An 18397-nucleotide genomic window follows, 5' to 3' on the forward strand; every position below is an offset into this window, starting at 1 on the left:
ATGTGTTTGGTTGTGTTATGGAGAGCAGGTCTCACTGTCCTTAATTATAGATGATACTCTTCAGTGGAAAGGAAGTCAGGGAAAGGTTGCTGTATTTGTTAATGTTGTCTGAAATGGTGTAGCATTGTTGCCCATAGCTTAAACCTTTAGATAAGTCATCTTGGGTGTAGTGAATGAGAAAACAGGACAGCTGGAAGCATACTGATAAGGCTTACTTCGCATCAGCAACAATCTTTGGACTATCTAGCTGCACTAAACATTCTTTATGAGAATGTATTTGGATCACTCATAGAACTGTGTAGCTCATAGCACTTGAACTCCCTTCATTTCCTGGTAGCACACTATTTCACTCTGGAGGCTGTCATGGCATTGCTATGGAAACAACATCACCGTTTCCAGCATGTACTCATCTTGAGACTCATCTTGACTAAAATACTCATTTCTCAGTCAGATCAATATAGTCCAGTGTTATCCCGTTTTAATAAAAAATTCCTTCTTCTGTGTCCCAAAAGGGTTAAGCTAATTAGCAAATCACCATAGCGCCTTCTTATAGTCTAATATATTCCAGCATTTGAAGCATATCGTGGATAGTCAGATCGTTAGGCACTGTATCTTGGGGAAGTTAATTTACTTACAAAGCAAACAACAACAATAAAAGCAAAGAAGTAGTAAAACCAAAACATCACAGTACATAGATGGAGACCAAGTTTGTGGCAGCCCCTTGTGCACCTGAATAACATGGGGCTTTTAACATCATGCTCTGGGGGCTGCCAACAGGCTGGGGAAGATATCTAGTCTTACAAAATTCCTGTTACCTGCCTCGGTGCTATGTATTTGACTGCTAAGCTGAAAACAAATATGCAGTATTCTCTTGGTGTTCATGGAGCTGGAAGACGGCAGGCTTATGCCCTTGAGTGAGATACAGTTGCTTCTATAAAAATCCTCAGACGCGATGACTGTGCACAAGCTGTATTCACAATGCATTTTCCATGCTCTCAAAAAATTGCCTTCACTGCATGAGAACCTGCTTCTTCCCCCACCCCAGCTCGGTTTTCCTCAAGCGTACACTTTCTGTTTGGAGAGTTTGCAGACATTATTTCTCTTCTTTTGAGAGAAATGTATAATATATTTTAGCACTTCCTATTCTATCAAGAAAGTTTCTGCTACCTGCATCATGTGATTAAAAGGTACATACTGTACCAGGAAGCCATATTCTAGCAAGAGTGGCTACCAGCAAAATTTGAGTAGCTTTTCCTCAAACTGGTGGTGTTCTTGTATTTTTTACTTCCCAGGGTCCCCCCTTCTCCCACATGCATTTTCTCTGTCTCTCTTCTTTAAAGGCAAAATGAAGATGTCTGCAAAGCTAAAATCACATCTGTAAGTCAGAAGTAGGGGATTGCAGAAGGGATTGCTGTATGGACAAACTATCTGTACAGTTTGGCAAGTTTGTTTAGAATGTAGCTGTTGAAGAATGGTTGCTTTGCTCTCCTAATTAAAACACTGCTATGTGAATAACTGAGGGGAAAAAAAGCTATTTTCAACAAGCTGCTTAGATTCTGGATTGATGTAATGTATTCTTTAATCTCTCTCTCTCTCTTTTTTTTTTTCTTTTTTTTTTTTTTCAGTGGGGTAATACTGGCCTTGTAAAAATAAGAGCTGACAGTAGGGAGGGACTCTGTCAAGGATTGTAGTGATAGGACAAGGGGTAATGGTTTTAAACTAAAAGAGGGTAGATTTAGGTTAGATATAAGGAGGAAATTCTTTACTGTGAAGGTACTGAGACACTGGAACAGGTTGCCCAGAGAAGCTGTCGATCCCTGGAAGTGTTCCCTGACCCTGGCCAGATCCCTGGCCCTGGAAGAGGCCAGGCTGGATGGGGCTTTGAGGAACCTGGGCTGGTGGGAGGTTTCACTGCGCATGGCAGGGGGGTTGGAACTGGATGGTCTTTAAGGTCTCTTCCAACCCAATCCATTCTGTGATAAGTGATTTTGAAATTACTTATACAACTTTAGATACAAAATCACCCACTAATTTGAGGATTGTGTACGCAGAGGTGATTTAGTATTTAGTTTTGCTAGCATGTCATTAACAGATCGGGAGCAGGTACTGTAGTTCTTATCCCTAATGCTGAATCTTTCTATGTTAGCAAAGAACCACAGATGGTGAAAAATTATAGGTCACATACTGTCACTGACTGAATCTCAAGGCTCAGAAATAGGAACCAGCTCCAGCATGAACCATGTAAAGTGCTGCTGATAGGACCTTACGAAAGTGCTGTCCTGTATACATGCGATGGTGCTTAAGGGTTCTTAAGAGAATTCTTGAAATTGTGAAAAATAACCCATAATTTCTGGAAAGAGTCTTCTCATTTAATTATATGCAATTCAGATTGCCTTTTTCAGATGCCTGGAAAAGAGAGGATAAACTTCTGTTTTGTAGTGAGCCATGAGGTGTCTTTCCTGTCTGAGTAGAGTTTCCATGCCTTTTCCATATTGATCATTCAAAGCTTAACAAATATATCAAGTTTATAAATGATTGCCGGAAGTTGGGCTCTTCAACAATATTTTAGGGCTTTTTCAACGAGTATTATGGACCTGGAAAAGCAAGCATGGCTATACTCTTTGATGTGATTGCAGTAGCTATTGAGGAGGAAAGAAGGATGCTTTGCCACTGTCAAGGTGAAGTGTATGTATGTTATTTCTTGTCTAAAGGTCTGACCCACCCACATTCTGATATTCTTCTTCTCTTTTCCTCTTGGTGAGCTTATTCAGAAATATACCCTTGGCTGCATGAAAGTAAAAATATTTTTGTTTTCTGTAGTTGTTGGGAGAGGGACTTCTGCATTGTGCTGAGAAGTTCATGAATAATGTTACCCAAAATAAACCCCATTGGAGATCAAGACACAGATTTGTAGTCAGGTGGGTTGGAATAGCCTGAATTTACAACTATCAAAAGTTTATGTATCATCCCAGGAGATACAAGAGCTAGGAAGGGGACAATCTATGTTAGAGAAGGTAAGAGTTAAAGTAACTTTAATCAGTGTTTTGGAGAAAAAAAAAAAGCTGTAGTGAAATGTGCTTTGTCCTCTCTTCCTTTTTTTTCATGGGTCAATCAGCATTTACTTTATATGTTTGAGGCCTAATTTAGTGTTGCAAAATGTGATGATTTTGATGAAGTCCAATAATCATTTTCAGTTTAAAAAATTTTCAGTTTAAGCTGAAATATGAACTACATACCAAAAATTACTGATGTGTACAAGCAAAGCTAGATAGAGTTCCAATATCAAAATTATGTATGCACCATAAAAAGACTTAATACAGATTAAATAGGAGAAATAACTTAGAATAAAACCCTATCATCATTTTAATGGAGCTGTTGAGCAATATTACTAGATATCAATGATCAAATAAAGCCTGTTTTTCTTTAAACTGTTTTATATTCTGTAGGGGTCCACACTAATTAGATATGTAATAACAGATAAATAATAATTAAGAAGAATAGAAAAAGAGGAAAGAATTCTCTGACTGCTAGACTGGGGACCACACTGACTCCATGGGTATGTAATTAAACAATGCGTCTGGCACCTGTTCTTCATAACCACTGTAGTCAAATATGGCACAAAATCAAGAAATGTAAGCTTTCAACAAAATATCTCATATGACTACTAAAATGAGGATTTTTTGAAACGTGGTAGCTGGGGAAATCCTTGATGTGTGTTTTTGCTGCCTGTTAGGAATAATACAGTAGGGATTATTTTATGTAAATCATACGAGTGTTTTTAGTGTCAGTTGAAGACTAAAATTAATGAAAAGACTAAAATTAATGAAAAATTAAGTATGTATAACTGTAAATTGCTATCTTCTCTGAACCATATAGAATCCTGATAGTAACAGGGCCTTTCATAAACTCTCACCAAATTCATCTGTAAGAAAAATGCTGTGTCACTTGTGTAAAGTGCCAGGAGGAAACTGCATTTCTAGAGTTACTGAAAAGATTTTGTCTTATAGCCACTGACATAGATATAGCTTCTACAATACTGTTATTCAGAAGAATTCAGGCATTGAGTTGGTTGAGGTAAAACTATGCCCGACACAAGGACACAGCATTATTTTTGACATGATCATCATGTACTGTAGAATATCATAATTGATTACAGTTTTTAAGCTTTTCAGAGCCAAAACGGTCCTGTGTTTATCTTGTGCAAATTGTGGACTTTATCTGTAACTAACTGATGTGATTCAACTAATAGATATTAATTCTAACCACTAAGGTTGTGTGAATAGTGACTCTAAGAACCTTAAGGGTGATTTGTTTTCAAGAAATACAGTGAAGTCTCCTCATCTTTTAGGGGACTCTGATACCAGATTCTGGGAGCTATGAAAATGATGAATAAATTTGCAAAAGTGGTCTTTGAAACTTTTGTTTGATTTTGTTTCTTGCCCAAGGATACCTTATGATCCTTGTGGGAAACCACTGCATTTTAACTATTCTCATCATCTTAAGTTGACTCATATCTCAAGAATTTGACTATCAGCCAGTCAAACAGAATTGGATGAAAAATCACATCTGATAGCTAAAGGTGAGAGATCAGAGCTAGTTAAACAGTATTTTAGCATCGAATCACTGTCTGAGACCATTCTGCCAGACTGCTGAAATGTTCATTGTAGTGAAAGCAAACAATACATGGCTGGAGGATCAGATATCAGTGTCTTCAGGGCATGGGATTGAACTATGAAAATATTCCCTATCTAGCTGTCCTCCAAAAGTACATAAATCGAAAGAGTTGAGCCTGGCTGTGAAAAACTAATTATAGCTGAGGCCTTTGCATTCTTGGCAAAGATGAGTCTTTTCCTTTTTCTGGAATTGTTTTTAGAGAAGTTAATTTAAAGTGATTTGAGCATAGCTATAGCCTTGGGATAATTACTGCACTGCAGATTTATTGTTTAATAAAAATATTAATTTGTTAATCAGAATACCTAATTTTCTTACTTATCACTCCTGTCCACACACAATTTGAATGAATAACTATGTGATTCAGTTATTCTTTTAATGGATTTCTCCTTTATCTAGGCCTCCATCTTCTCTAATGCAGTTGTCCCCAAATAGAGATGCATACCCATTACGTAGTTGCTGCAGAGGTAAGGAAAAATATAGCCAGAGGCATTAAAATACTTTTGGTTTTTAGAACCATACAGTGAATTGCAAAAAAAAAAAAAAAAAAAAAAAAAAAAAAAATTGTCTGGAGTTGCAGCAGATGATAAAGCATAGCGTGAAATCCTGAGCCCATAAAAGCCATGTCAGAACCCTTTAATAGTACACTGAAGAACAGCACTAGGATTTCACTGTGTTCGTATCTTTGTAGAGTGAGTGAGGTGACACAACTATAAAAGACACTTAGAATTTTACAATAGGTACAAAGATGTCTTTTCATAGATCTCCACAGAGTTAATTGTTTTCCAGTCTACTTGGGACTGTTCTGCTTGTAGCAAACAAATAACCATTTTGTACCAGAAATGCCATTTAAAATCCCGTGATCTCAAATTTTTTTCAAGTTTGTTACTGTTGGAGAGAGAAACAGCACTTAGAAGAGCTGAAATTGATGTTAACATCATCAGACAGATTTTTTTCACCCTAGCAGTTTATGCCATGAGATTTTTCAGGTTTTATCTGGAATCTGAGATCCTTCAGCAGAGAGGGACTTAGAAACCACAGTAAGAGTATTAAATTGCAGCTAAAGGCTCTCATCACAGAAATGATACTCAGCTAAGTAGCACTCACATTTACCATAACATGACTGCAGTCAATGAAGTTATTCCTGTGGAAGTGGGTAACAAGATTCAGTCCAAGATTTATTGTCCTACTAATTTTATTTCTTCAGTTGATGAGTTTTAATCAGTATGGTGTCAATGTGGAAGATTTTAAATTGCATGCTTCTGTTTCCCTTTGGATTAATGTCTCATTGAAGCATTTTCAAAATGAACCATTCTGTATTGTCATAGGTGCAGGCAGTGTGTCCAACCTGAAACACACGTATTATGAATTTATTGAAAGTTAGAGAGAAAAAAAACATTTACACAGTTCCAGGTACAATTATATGAAAAGATAATGTATAAATAATTCAATCAGCTCTGCCAGAGGGGAGAATTCTCTTAAATGGGTCTAATTATTCTCATTCCCTTGTGAGTTTGGACTTGAAATTAACCTTGCAAAGCACAGTCTTTTGTGGAGTATTAATATAAAAAAGAAAATGTAACTTGCTGTGTTCATCAGCTAAAATCTTTTAACTTGAAAAGCATTCCATAGAAGAATGGAGATATAATAAAAATGCCCACGCAGTCATCTCAGGTATTGAAAGCCACGTAGTCTGTACCTCAGTGCTCTGTCTGAGTCTTTAAAACCCGAGACACTGGAAGGTTTTTTTTGCTATTGAGGTAGCCAGGGTACTTCTTATTAATGTAGACATTTCAATTTTTCATCTGCTATCATAATACACACTGGGAAGGATTGCACTGAAGTAGTGCCATTACATATGAAATTACAATACTTTCCATTTAGGGAGTTCACTTTTAGGGCCTTTGGAAAGAAAATGCTCTTGTAAATAAAAGTCATGTTAATTTAAACAAAGTGACAGGACCAGAGTTAAGGATATGTCTGTTGTGACTGTTTTCATACTGAATAGAGTTATGTGGCTTGTCTGGAATCAATGTTCTGAAAAGAGATCAAGCAAACAGACCGCTGTGAATATCGAACTCCTTTGCCTCAGAGAGTAACCTGGATGTTTCAAACTTCCAGAATCCATATTTCTCTGCAGTGCCTAGAGACAAAGCTGATGGGCATTTTTGTAAATCCTTTCACATAGATTAAGCAACTAGCTAATACTCCTGCCAAAAGGTTTTAATAGGTGTCATATAATTTAATAGAGATGATTTTGAAAACTCTCACTCTGGAGATTCTCATGAGAACCGAATCTGTTCCTCATTTTCATTTTCACATTGCTGATTTTCAAGGATTTCTTGGCAGTGCAAAGATGCTTGAATGCAGAAGTGCCTGTATAAATGCTAAATTGAAGCTTTTATTACTATTTTTAAAGTAACTTTTTCAGAAACATCTAGATATTTTAAAGATAGTTTTATTTGGTTACTTCTATAACAAACATGCAGGGAGGGGGAGAGCATTATGCTCTAAAAGACATTTCTAGGTAGCTAGATTCTGCAAAAGAATTAGTCCTTTGAGTTCAAATATAAATTCATTTAAAATATGGAATTATTTTACTGTAATATGGTACAAATACTGCTGCACTGAGGATTTCCACAAGGTATGTGGAAGAATAAATTGCATGTAGGAAAGGAAGTATCCCCACCAAAATTCTCTGAAGAGTCTATACCCTCCAGCTGGAAATTCTGCACCTGCCTCTTAATAGGCAGGTCTTCCTATGCTGCATGAGATTCTAATAAGTATCAAGAAATACATTTCTTGATGGTATTGTCTGTTAGTGCATAGGCTATTCTTGAAAAAAAAAAAAAAGAGAGAGAAAGAGAGAGAGAGAAAGGAAAAAAAAAAGAAGACATTTTATTTCTGGTTTCCCATAAGTTCTGTGGGAGGCAATCCCTGGCAACTTCAAAGATGCAGTTCAGTGAGTTATATATGTGGTATTTCTCTGTACTCTTTGGGAGACTGCATTCAGCAAACCAAGTAGGTCCCTCTCAGTTCTTTTCTAAATATCTCGTTGATACCTAAATATCTCATGACCGGTATCTGCTATGTTTCAAATGTAACGTTAAGCATTCCACAACAGTTTCAGACAAATCATAATTAATTAACATGCAAATATATCAACTAAATCACTTTGAGACCTTTCAGTGATTGAGTACTGTACGCTGAAAACTGCAGATGTGCCTTTAAAAAGACCATTCTTCTTCTGTTGACTCATCCACTTGATTTTGCTCTCAGCTGCCTGTATATACAAAAAATAATTTCTTTACTCTTGAAAATTTGAAAGTGCATGTGGTTGCAGCTAAAACAGACGTGACTGTGTCTACAGAAGAAAATGCGTGTGTTCTGCTGTAAAAAGCAAGCTGAAAATTCAATTTTAAATTACATTAAAAATTTCCAGTGGCTACTTCTAAATTCATTATTCTTTAAGTAAAACAATGGTTGCAATGTGTATGAACAGGTCTACGTATGAGAAAGTTTGCATGTCATTTGTGGCTTTGCAGTTCCAAAAGACAAATGTGATGCTAACAGAAAAACCTCTCAAAAAACTTTGTCACGTCATGCCTCAGTCTCTTATCTAGAGAGCATTGACCCTGATACTGACTCTCCTCTGCTTTGACCTTAACAAATGGAAAATGTTTCCTTTCACTACTTTTAATTTCTTACTGGATATCTCCAATTCTGAATTAAATATGAGACTAAGCCCAGGAAAGGCACCTTTGGTTCAGAGGTTTGGGATAACGTATTTAAGGTCCATCGCTGGTTCCCTGTTTAGGCTTGGATGAATCTTGTTAGTCCCTTAGTCTTGAGGGGCTCTGGTTCCTGTTAGCTGCCGGTCAAACCAATGAAATCTTGCTTTCTAAACATGTTTAAAGGGTCTGAATATTCACTTCTCTGCTCTTCACGGGTTTTTAAGTTTTATGGTGTTAGAAAACATGAGTAGAGAACTAAATTGGACACGAATCTGGCTGCAGCTGTAGCTATGAGCTTGTGAGGAAACATGGGCCACCTTTTGCACCAACAGTGTTGCCCTCAGTATGTGTGATGCCATTGCCGAAGGAGCACCACTGCAGCACACGACCCTCATATTATCTATGTCATATAAATGCTTATTATTATCAGTAAGGCAGAGGATGTGCTGAATATATCAGCCTATCTCTGGGTAAGCTAGATCTCAACATTACCTTAGTTTTTATATCACTTGTTTACCTAATTGTATTACTCGTTTAACTGTCTGCCTAATTCTCCTTCATGACTAGTCCTAGCTGAGTAGCTGAAAACTTCATCGCTGCTGCAGCCTCTTGGCTATTACTGTGGCTTTTCTTCTGCCACTAACATCTCTTTTTCATCTAATTTAGGCTGTAATATTTGAGTTATAAGAAACCTCAGAAGTTCAAAGAACTTTGTTAACATTACTTAGTCTCTGTATGCACTTTGTACTTGCTCTTTATATTACGAGCAATCCTTTTGCTTTGTGTTTGCCCAGCACCTAACATAATTGATCATGAGTTGGCTTTCCACATAGGGCTAAAAGGCCTGTAGCAGTTTTACTATTTCTCTATCTCATAATCCTGATGAGGAAAAAATGCAGAAAAAAGCAGCCAGAACCCTTTGTACTATCATAATGGCACCATCTAAATGCCTTTGATGGAAACATTTTCTTGCCAATCCACATCAGCAAATTCCCACTAGTGTGGGACTGTTGTCAGATTTCCCAACTCCAGTACAATATCTTGAAGAATCATTGTTGTAAAGACCATGGAAGTAAAAATGGAATTGGGCTGACATTTTACTGCTAAGTCATTTTCAAGTATGGATCAATACCTTGCATTAGCAGATATTAGGTACAAGACATCTTGAAGGAGCACTGTTATGCAGCAGTTTCTTTTCTTGTGGTTCAGAAGAGTCAAATGGTACAGACAATGTAATTGCAACTCTCTGGGCTTTTAGTAAAGCCCATATAGCACATGCTTTTAGTAAAGCAGTGGAAGAATGCTGCATGATAAAAAGCATTGACATTGTGGCTATTAGGAGTACTTAGAGTATAAATACCAGGTCATCTCTCTGCCTAAGGTAAGAGACTGGAATTGGATGAAAAGGCCAAATTCATTAACCTATTGATAATCCATTCCAGAGACCCTTGACTCTTGGACAACAGGTCTGAGAGTTAGAGATTCAAAAGCTGCACTCTATCCAGTGGTGTCCATACAGTCGTGACATGCCTATAGTGGAATTGTCCTTCAACAGTGAAAACATAAACAATGTCTTTAAGAAATAAAAAGAAAGGAGCAAGGAGGTAACTATGTAAAAGTTAGGGCTTGCTTCTTTCTTTCATAGTAAGTTGATGTAATCACATCATGGTGTTATCAAGCATACTGAGGCCTGATTCTGTGCCTGCTGCTCAGAAATATACAACCTGCAAGAAAACTGTGGGCATTTGGAACTAACTCTCTCAGTTGACGCATGGTGTAGGAATGATATAACCACCATGTAGGAAGTGTAAAACTGGTAGAGCTTGATTTGTAAGCATCACAGTTCCCTCCTTATAAAGAAAATGGTGTGCACTAAATGACTAACAGAGGAAATCACTCGGAGAAATGCTTATATTAAAACAGTGTAGAGCCTCAGCAGGACCACAGCAATCAATTACCCTAAAGTGAAGCCCTGGCAGCTTCCATGAATTGCTATTGATTTCGACTCCTAGTCAGTGAATCTTTCTAGGTCTAGGCTAGAATGTAGGTGTGAGATGCAGACAAAATTAGGAGCTGGAAAAACCTCCTGTGAAAAACACAGGGAACAGCCAGGTTTGGGAAGATGTGTTATGGTGAATTTTATTTTTTGGAAAAGTGTGCAAATTTCAAAATACCAAGTCCCACTCAGGGGTAAAAATGAAGTGTCAAAACAGCATATATTGAAATAAGAAAGATGAGGACATTTTTTTTCTTATAAAGTTATTATGGAAAATTCTGTCTGGCTTTCTAAATAAAGCCTCTGCCCTGCATTGCAGTTGAATAAAGGGGGTTCAGTTAAATTGTTTTCTGTAGCCTGAATCCAAGTATACCAATGATTTCCTTCCTGTAATGAACCCGCAGGCCTTGCAAAAATGATTCCAAAATAATGATGTAAGATTCAGTCCTTTATGTGCTATAACTTCTGAATTGCAAGTTTGGCTTCTACAAAATTCAGTTTCTAATAGTATTCCTTCATGGTTTCTAGAAGATAAAGCAGCTGTTTGTTTATGCATACTGTTCACTTCAAAGGGAATTTAATCTGTTTTGAGGAAACTGCTATGTACACATTATCATACAAGGAAACTCATTCTGGAACCTTTTTTGCTCAGCAGGAACCTTATGTATTTTCCACAGTCTTGTTATACACGTTTTGGCATGAACATAAAGCAGGTGTGTTCATTTATATTCTAGCTGATCAAATGGAGAAGGCTGAACAATGTACATTTTGGATCAAGGTGAGGGCCTTCTTTGTGACCTGCCCTAAAAGAAAATTTATGGACGGACGTCTCACAGAAGGGAATATTTTTGGTAGACCAGTGGCCCAAAGGCAGTGGAACAAATCATCTTCCTCTTATTATTCTCATTTTAATATCAGCTGCACAACAGCAGACAAAACACTGGACTAGAACTAAACAAAAAATATAACTGAAGTCTGCATTCAGTTTGCATCCCTCATACTGTGTGCTCTCGCAGATTGCTAATCATGACTTTCCTTATGCTCTTTCCTACTTCCTCTTGCAGTGTTTTGCTTCCCTTCCTCTCCTCCCTCAGATCTTTCCCTATAGCCTCATTCCCCCTCTCAGTCAGGTCCTGTCCTGCCTGCTAGTTCTGCTGTGGTCTGCCTCCGCTGTCGAGTGATGTTGGTAGAGGCGACCTAGTCAGCCTTAGCCGAAGCTCAAGATTATGTTACCTGAGATTTGTTGCCTTTAATATAATTAATTCCTGGTCTTGTAGCTCTACTAACCCAACTGTAAGAACATCGTTTCTCACTGTTGTGTGACTTTCCATTTCCATTTTGCTGTGAAGAGCATCTGCTGGCCTCTTCCTAGCTTTATCCCATTTCACTGAGCCAGGAAATGGTGGGGAGTCGTGGTGTGTAAATAGCAAACAGCTTGGTTAGGAGGAACTGAGACCTCTTTTATTTTTTTGAGCAACAAGATAGTTTCTTTTCCTTGTTTTAATGTTAATGACTTAAAAGTCTGCCAATGCACCCTCAGTAGCTGCCAAGGCACCAGTTCAGCCTTCCCTCAGTGCGAGTACGTACCAGGGATGGAAATGCCTCCTTGTCATGTATGTGCGGGAGTGAAAGCAGCGTGAAGACCTTTCTCATTTTCTTAGGGAAATTCCTACCCTGTTCGGGCACAGGAACACCATTTTATTTTATTTTATTTTATTTAGGACAACAGAATTATATCCCTGTGTACTGCCACCAGTAGACTGTTAAGTGTTTTGGTCTCTTAGAAAGCTTTGATCCTAGTTTTTTCCGCAGCCTGGAAATGGACCACATGATGTGGTACAACAGGACTCAGAAGTGACTGTGCTACTTCAGATGTAAGTCAACTGGGGAGAAGGACTGTGACCAAGCCAAGACATCCCTCCACAAGATACAATTGCTAGGAAACCATTAGCATAGGAAGTGGCTCGACAGCTCTGTGCCTGCTAAAGGGAATATTTTTCCCTTTAGCAATGGAATTTTCATTTGATCAGTTTTTGCCAAATTCCCTCTTCATTGAGCTCTTTGATTTCAGCAAATGGCCTCTTTCTGAAGCACGCTCTCTGGTCCAATTTTTAAAATACTTTTCTGCCATATGACATTGTGCTTAAAAAGGGGGGAAAAAGACACAAAGGGAAGATGGAAAAATAGAAATGCAAAGTGTCTCATGGGAGATGCTTGCCCTTACCATGTCATGCTAGTTTAAATACAGTTCCCACACATCACATGTCAAGCTGTACTTGATTGTTTTCAAATAGATGGCAAAAAATCATGAGAGGAGGAAAATGTTCTTTTGTGTGACAAGTTCTTCATTTGATACATTGGGCTCTGTAGCTGTCAAAGCAAAGTCTGTTTTTCCATCTATTATTACAAATGTATCTGGAGTAAGTCTCTTCCCCAACTCTCTATTCCTTTGATTATTTTCTTTGATATAAGTGTTACTGTTTTATTTTTTTTCTAAATCTAATGAAACAATGAGTTTTCTGTGGTGCATTTGCTGTATGATCCTCACTAGGCAATGAGGTTCTTTCTCAGTGGAGATTTAGCTCACATCTGGAAATGCAGTCTGTTTCAAGTATTTTATGCTTTTCTGGCAGGAGAATGGAATACTTAATTTCATTATTCAGCATAGGGTTATTCATTTCATACAATGAAGGGAAATTCATCAATATTGTCTTCAGCATCCAGAAAAATGATACTTACCATGACTGTTTCACATACTCTATTTATATTTTATATCTTTCTCATCACTCAGCAATTATTCATCTCTCTGCTGAGAGGTGAAATTCTTGTATCGAGTTACTATAATTTCTCTGAACTCCTGAAAGCAATTCAATCACTGAAAGCAATTGCTTTTACTTAAATATATTTCTTGAGACAGATTCAACAAATACCAATAACTGAATAAAGGTTATTTTTTCCTGTTAATTTTCAAGAATATTTAGTGATGCTTTATAAGAGAAGCTAAATCAATGTAGCTACATTTTAATATTCATTGCACTAATATTAATCATGATAGATTCTTGGAGATGGACGCAAAAGTGATAGTGCAAGTAAGTGGGAATGCAGTTGAAGTGAAACATTAATTAATTCCCAGCTGTTATTAAATGCCACAAGGTATTCATAGTTTTGCTGATATTTTCCTTTTCAAAGCACTTGGTGTAAAAACAAACAAACAAACAAAGAAGCAAACAATATCAGTGTGATGTATTTGTCTATGCAAAATCAAGGTAATTATCTATGAATCTTTTGTATTGTTATGTTTAATTTCACTGTAATGTCTCTAAATCTGCATGTTTGAGAAAGATCAAAGTATAGAGCATAACGTTGGTGATAGACTGTACCCTGTTCCCACAGAAATCAATTAAAGGTCTTCCATTGGGTAGTGGGAACAGTGGGAGCAGAAACCAGCTTAGTATCATGATATGTGGTTTCTCTCGCCATCAGTAAAACAGCTTTTCTCATTTATCTTATCCTCTGAGATGTTTAAATTTTGAATGTCAGCTGATTCAAATTTTATGTTTGGGGAATCCAGGCACTGAGATGATTTGTGTTTAGGGCACTGAAGTGGGACTCAGTAGATCTGGGTTTGTTCTGCCATGCATTTCCCATGTGGTCTTATGCAAATAATTTTTTGCCTCTCTGTGCCTCATCAGTAAAATAGGGTAGTGTTACTCTTCGTGTTCGAAGGATTTGTTAACATTTGGATGGCTTATCTACAGTGGATTGCTGAGGGCCATATGAAAACGTACAATCTTATTTAAATATACTGCTTTACATATACATCCTTCTTTCATTTTATTGCCTCTACACCTGCTGCTTTCTTACTGCTGCCTCATGGGACTCTTTCATTCTTTTTTTTATCAGCAGTCTTCCACAGGCTGGCCTTCTCCTCCAAATACATGCTTGCTAGGTCCTCCCTGGGTTTTAAGCTCACCAAAGCAGGTAACATGTATGTGTGGATATGTATGCGTTGGAGAGGTCTTATGCGAGTTGTACTTCAGGTGGAAAATATCTGGTGGTCCACCTGACAGGTCTGTGCTTGGAAAACTACATCTTCAATGTATTCTTGTTCCAGATTATGTCCATTTAAATGATTCATATGTACACTTTTCAGTCACAAAAATTCATATTGATGTCAGTAGTGAGCATCTTTTACATGAAAAAAAGAAGAAAGCCATTTCAGATACTTCTTTTGCAAGTGTTCAAAGCTGAGTAGCAAAATCAATACTGTGCACAATCTTATGTTGCAGTTAAATTTTTATTTTTTAAGAAAGTATATTATACTAGTAGATAATCACCCAAAAGTATTTGCGTAAGTGCTTGTTTTTGTCCACATCTGCCTTTTCAAAAATGTATGTTTGTTTGAAACTTTTAACTTAAGTCACACATATATTTAGCTTAAGTTGCATGATTGTAAAATGCAGTGCATCTTTACTAGAGTGAGCAGCTCAGAGCTATACGTTGTTCCCTATCAATAAGTATTATCTGGGCTAGAGCAGTAAGGTCAATAGCAAATACAGGAGATTTAGCTACCTACTCTCTATTAGTTTAATGAAAGTGAGAATTCCAAATCTGAAATACTGAAATACTATTTCTTGGAAGTCCTTGTGTACACGGTATAGGCAAATGTTGACCCAATAATGACATCTGCTCTAAAACTGTTGTTGAATAGGGGTTCTGCAAGTTTCATCTAGATGGGGCAAACAGATGAGTATATCTTCATCTAAGAGTATTACATTTATGGTCGCTTTTTAGATAGCCATGCTTCCTTCAACAAGGCGATAAGAGTCATAGTTAGCCTGCAGACAACTCCATTTTCCTTAATGAAACTTCCATTCAGACATTGTAGATATAAAGCCAGCTAACATGGAGGACCTAACGGAAGTGATTACAGCCTCGGAGTTTCATCCCCATCACTGCAATCTCTTTGTCTACAGCAGCAGCAAAGGCTCCCTGAGACTCTGTGACATGCGGGCATCAGCACTCTGTGACAAACATTCCAAGCGTAAGTCCTTCCTTATATTTACCTCCAGGTGTCATTGAAGTCTCCTTGTTTGTGAACAGCTTGGAGATGTATGAATACCCCAATGTGTTAGCTTCTTAATTGCAGGCACAGTTGAAAAGAAAACAGCAAAAAAATGGAGAAAAATGTTCTCATCCATACAAGTATTATCTATGAGGTTGATTAGTGTTGTGTCTGTGACTGGTCACCCTTTTGATTCTTATTGAAGGCATTATTGAAGAATCCACAACTGTTTAGCAAAAGACAGATGATTCCTAAGAAATGAATTATTTGGGAGAGGGGCGTATTTAAGTAGGTGAGCCTACTGGTTTGAATACACAGCTACTGTTCTAAATTCTGCACCAAGAAAATTCTGTCATTCAAACTCTCTGTTTTCTGGATTCAAAAATGTTGGACCAGATGACCTCCAGAGGTCTTTTCCATCCTCAAGACTTCTGTGATACTTTATCAATAATGTGTTTGTATAGATACAGAGAAAATAATTAATGCAATAAGTAATATTGAGCAACTCAAAACAAACAAACAAAAAAACACCCACAGTATTGTGTTGTCATAGAAGATGTCATCTGCCCTAATGTGATTTTATATATCCTGTATGAATGAGACAGAGCCACCAGTTCATGACAGTTTGTATTTGAAGCCTGTGTAAGAACAAGGAAGTACAATGTGAGGCTGTCTTTGTTCTGAAAGTAAGGGATGAAGGAAAATGTGTGTTTGTAACATCTTGCTATCAGCTCTTTGTAGCTCTTTGACAGAGTATAGATTATCGCACTAGTACTATGGCAAGCCCAGGCATTTTGCCTTCTGCAAACAATGTTTATTCCTGCTCTCCTAAGAGTGAAAAACAGCAGACAACGACAGTGTGTCATGTGGCTCTTTCCTATGAGGAGCTAAGAACCTAATGAGCTGTGGTGGCTCTGCTTTAGCCACCTTTAGGTCTGGGGCTTCTAGGACACTTCCATCTCACAGAAGTGGGTCTTTGGTGTCTTTGGAAATGTTCAATCACTGGGAAGGAAATTCAGGAGTCATTCAAGCACTTTAGAGGTTTTTTTGTACCAATCAGTTCCTGCCTGAACCTTTTGAGGCAGGTGGGTCTTACTAGTAGGAGAGGGGAAGGAAAATGTTTAAAGATTTAAGTGTGACATACAAGTTGCACAAAAGCTATTTTTTTAACTGAAGCAGATGTATTAAAGAGTTTATGATTAGACCTTTTGGCTGCAAGGAGAATTGCATACGCTCAGAACCTCTTAGGATGAGATCTCCAATTACAGAAAATAAGCTTTCAGGACAATTTCCTAAGCAGACAAGTGTTTTATGTTTGTTAGCTCTATCCCCTTATACTTGCAGGGGGAATTCAATACCATGAAGTGAAATGCAAGCACAATGTGATCTGGTGCATTGTTGTGAGTTATCCTTTCCCACTTAATTGTTTTCTTCCTTAGTACATTCATTTCTTCCTGCTAATAGGGCCTACTTGCCCCCGTACCTCAGTGCCAAATGCCAATCATAACCTATTAAAACAACAATACAGTAACCGTGGATGAAGGAAGGCATTTTAACCCAGAAGGGAGCGTGAGGTCTAATGGTCATTGATTAAACCCTATTTTCCAGATCTATGAGTTAGAAAATAGCCATTTAATGTAGCATTGCTGCACTGAACTCAAGTCAAGCTCATTGAGAAGCCGAGTGCATAGAGCATGTACAGTACAAAATTGAGAAGCTAATGGTAGAGCTTCCAAAGCGTTACAAGGAGTAGGCTCATGTACTGCTGATTGGAGTGGTTTCAGTATAGCTCTCAGCGGCATGCAAAACTAATTATGTAAAGTCTGTAGTAACCTAAAAGGATATGTATATAGAAATGAGCAATTTGGGAAATCAAATATTTGCATGATCATCTCTCTAGTCCCTTCTCAGTGCATCTGGATCCTCTTTACCATTGCTTTCTGCATGATGCACATGCATGATCAGTACCCTACTCTCCTAGCTCAGCTTGTCTTCACACCTTTCCTCATGACTGATGTGACTTTTCAAATAAAATTGGTACAACTAGAGTCACTATAAACCCTCACGTTCTGCAATGGAACCCTGCTTTCTTCACTCTGTCTCATATCGTGGTGATCTGTACTTCAGATGCTGCTCTGAGACTACAATAGATACTTGTATTTTATGGAAAAAAAGGTTCAACGTAAAACTTATTAAAAGTACCTGGATGCTGAGCATATATTGTGAACTTCTGGTTTTACTCTTTTTGCAGGCCCTTTGTTATCCAGATCTCTGTGGTCTGGCTAAAAACTGTTGCAGCTTTTGGAGGAAGGGCCCTTCCATTTCTACAAGTCTAGAGTGTGCCATGAATAATTACTGTGTTATACTGTATAAATAAATCACATGCTTAATATCTGTAGTGTAAGTCACTGACACAGGATGTTAATAAATTATAGTGTTCTTGAAGATTTCTGGTTTGCTAAATTCAGTGGTGAAATCTCTCTGTTCTGCATTAGTGACAGCAACATTACAAGGTTTCCCATATTAATCTTTCATGGCTCTGACATGGAAGAGACAAGAGACTTCCTCCGTATCTGCTTATCCTTGGTGCCTATGCTGAGATTTATTAACAAGCTGCCAATTTGTGTGATGAGTTTTAATGGGGGACCTCTGTCCCTTAGAAAAACTGTCTCAAACCACCAAATCCATCCATAAGGCACTGAAAGAGTATCAGGTCAGTAGCTGAGTTTTAAATGGTCATTGAGATACCGATAAGGTGTGATAGAATGTGTTGTTTTTCTAATAGACTACCTGGAACTGCTTCTTATAACACCTCTTTAATAGATCATGCAATTCTGGGTGAGCAATCAGAAGTAAAATATACGTGGCCATTACAAATGGATATCCAGGAAAGCCCAATCTGTAACTGTAGGAGAGATACATACATAATAG

General features: G+C 37.7%; 1 protein-coding gene across 9 annotated transcripts in view; it reads left to right on the plus strand.

The window, feature by feature from the left end:
• The window catches only part of PPP2R2C (protein phosphatase 2 regulatory subunit Bgamma), a 189448-nt gene that overhangs the window by 144047 nt on the left and 27004 nt on the right, over window positions 1–18397 (plus strand). For all 9 annotated transcript variants that reach the window (XM_013179604.3, XM_066995637.1, XM_048046418.2 and 6 more), the window contains one exon: window positions 15281–15445. In XM_013179604.3, coding sequence (XP_013035058.1) covers window positions 15281–15445 — 165 coding nt within the window. The remainder of the gene's footprint in view (window positions 1–15280; window positions 15446–18397) is intronic.

The sequence above is a fragment of the Anser cygnoides genome, chromosome 4 (assembly GCF_040182565.1).
Source record: "Anser cygnoides isolate HZ-2024a breed goose chromosome 4, Taihu_goose_T2T_genome, whole genome shotgun sequence".
NCBI lineage: Eukaryota > Metazoa > Chordata > Aves > Anseriformes > Anatidae > Anser > Anser cygnoides.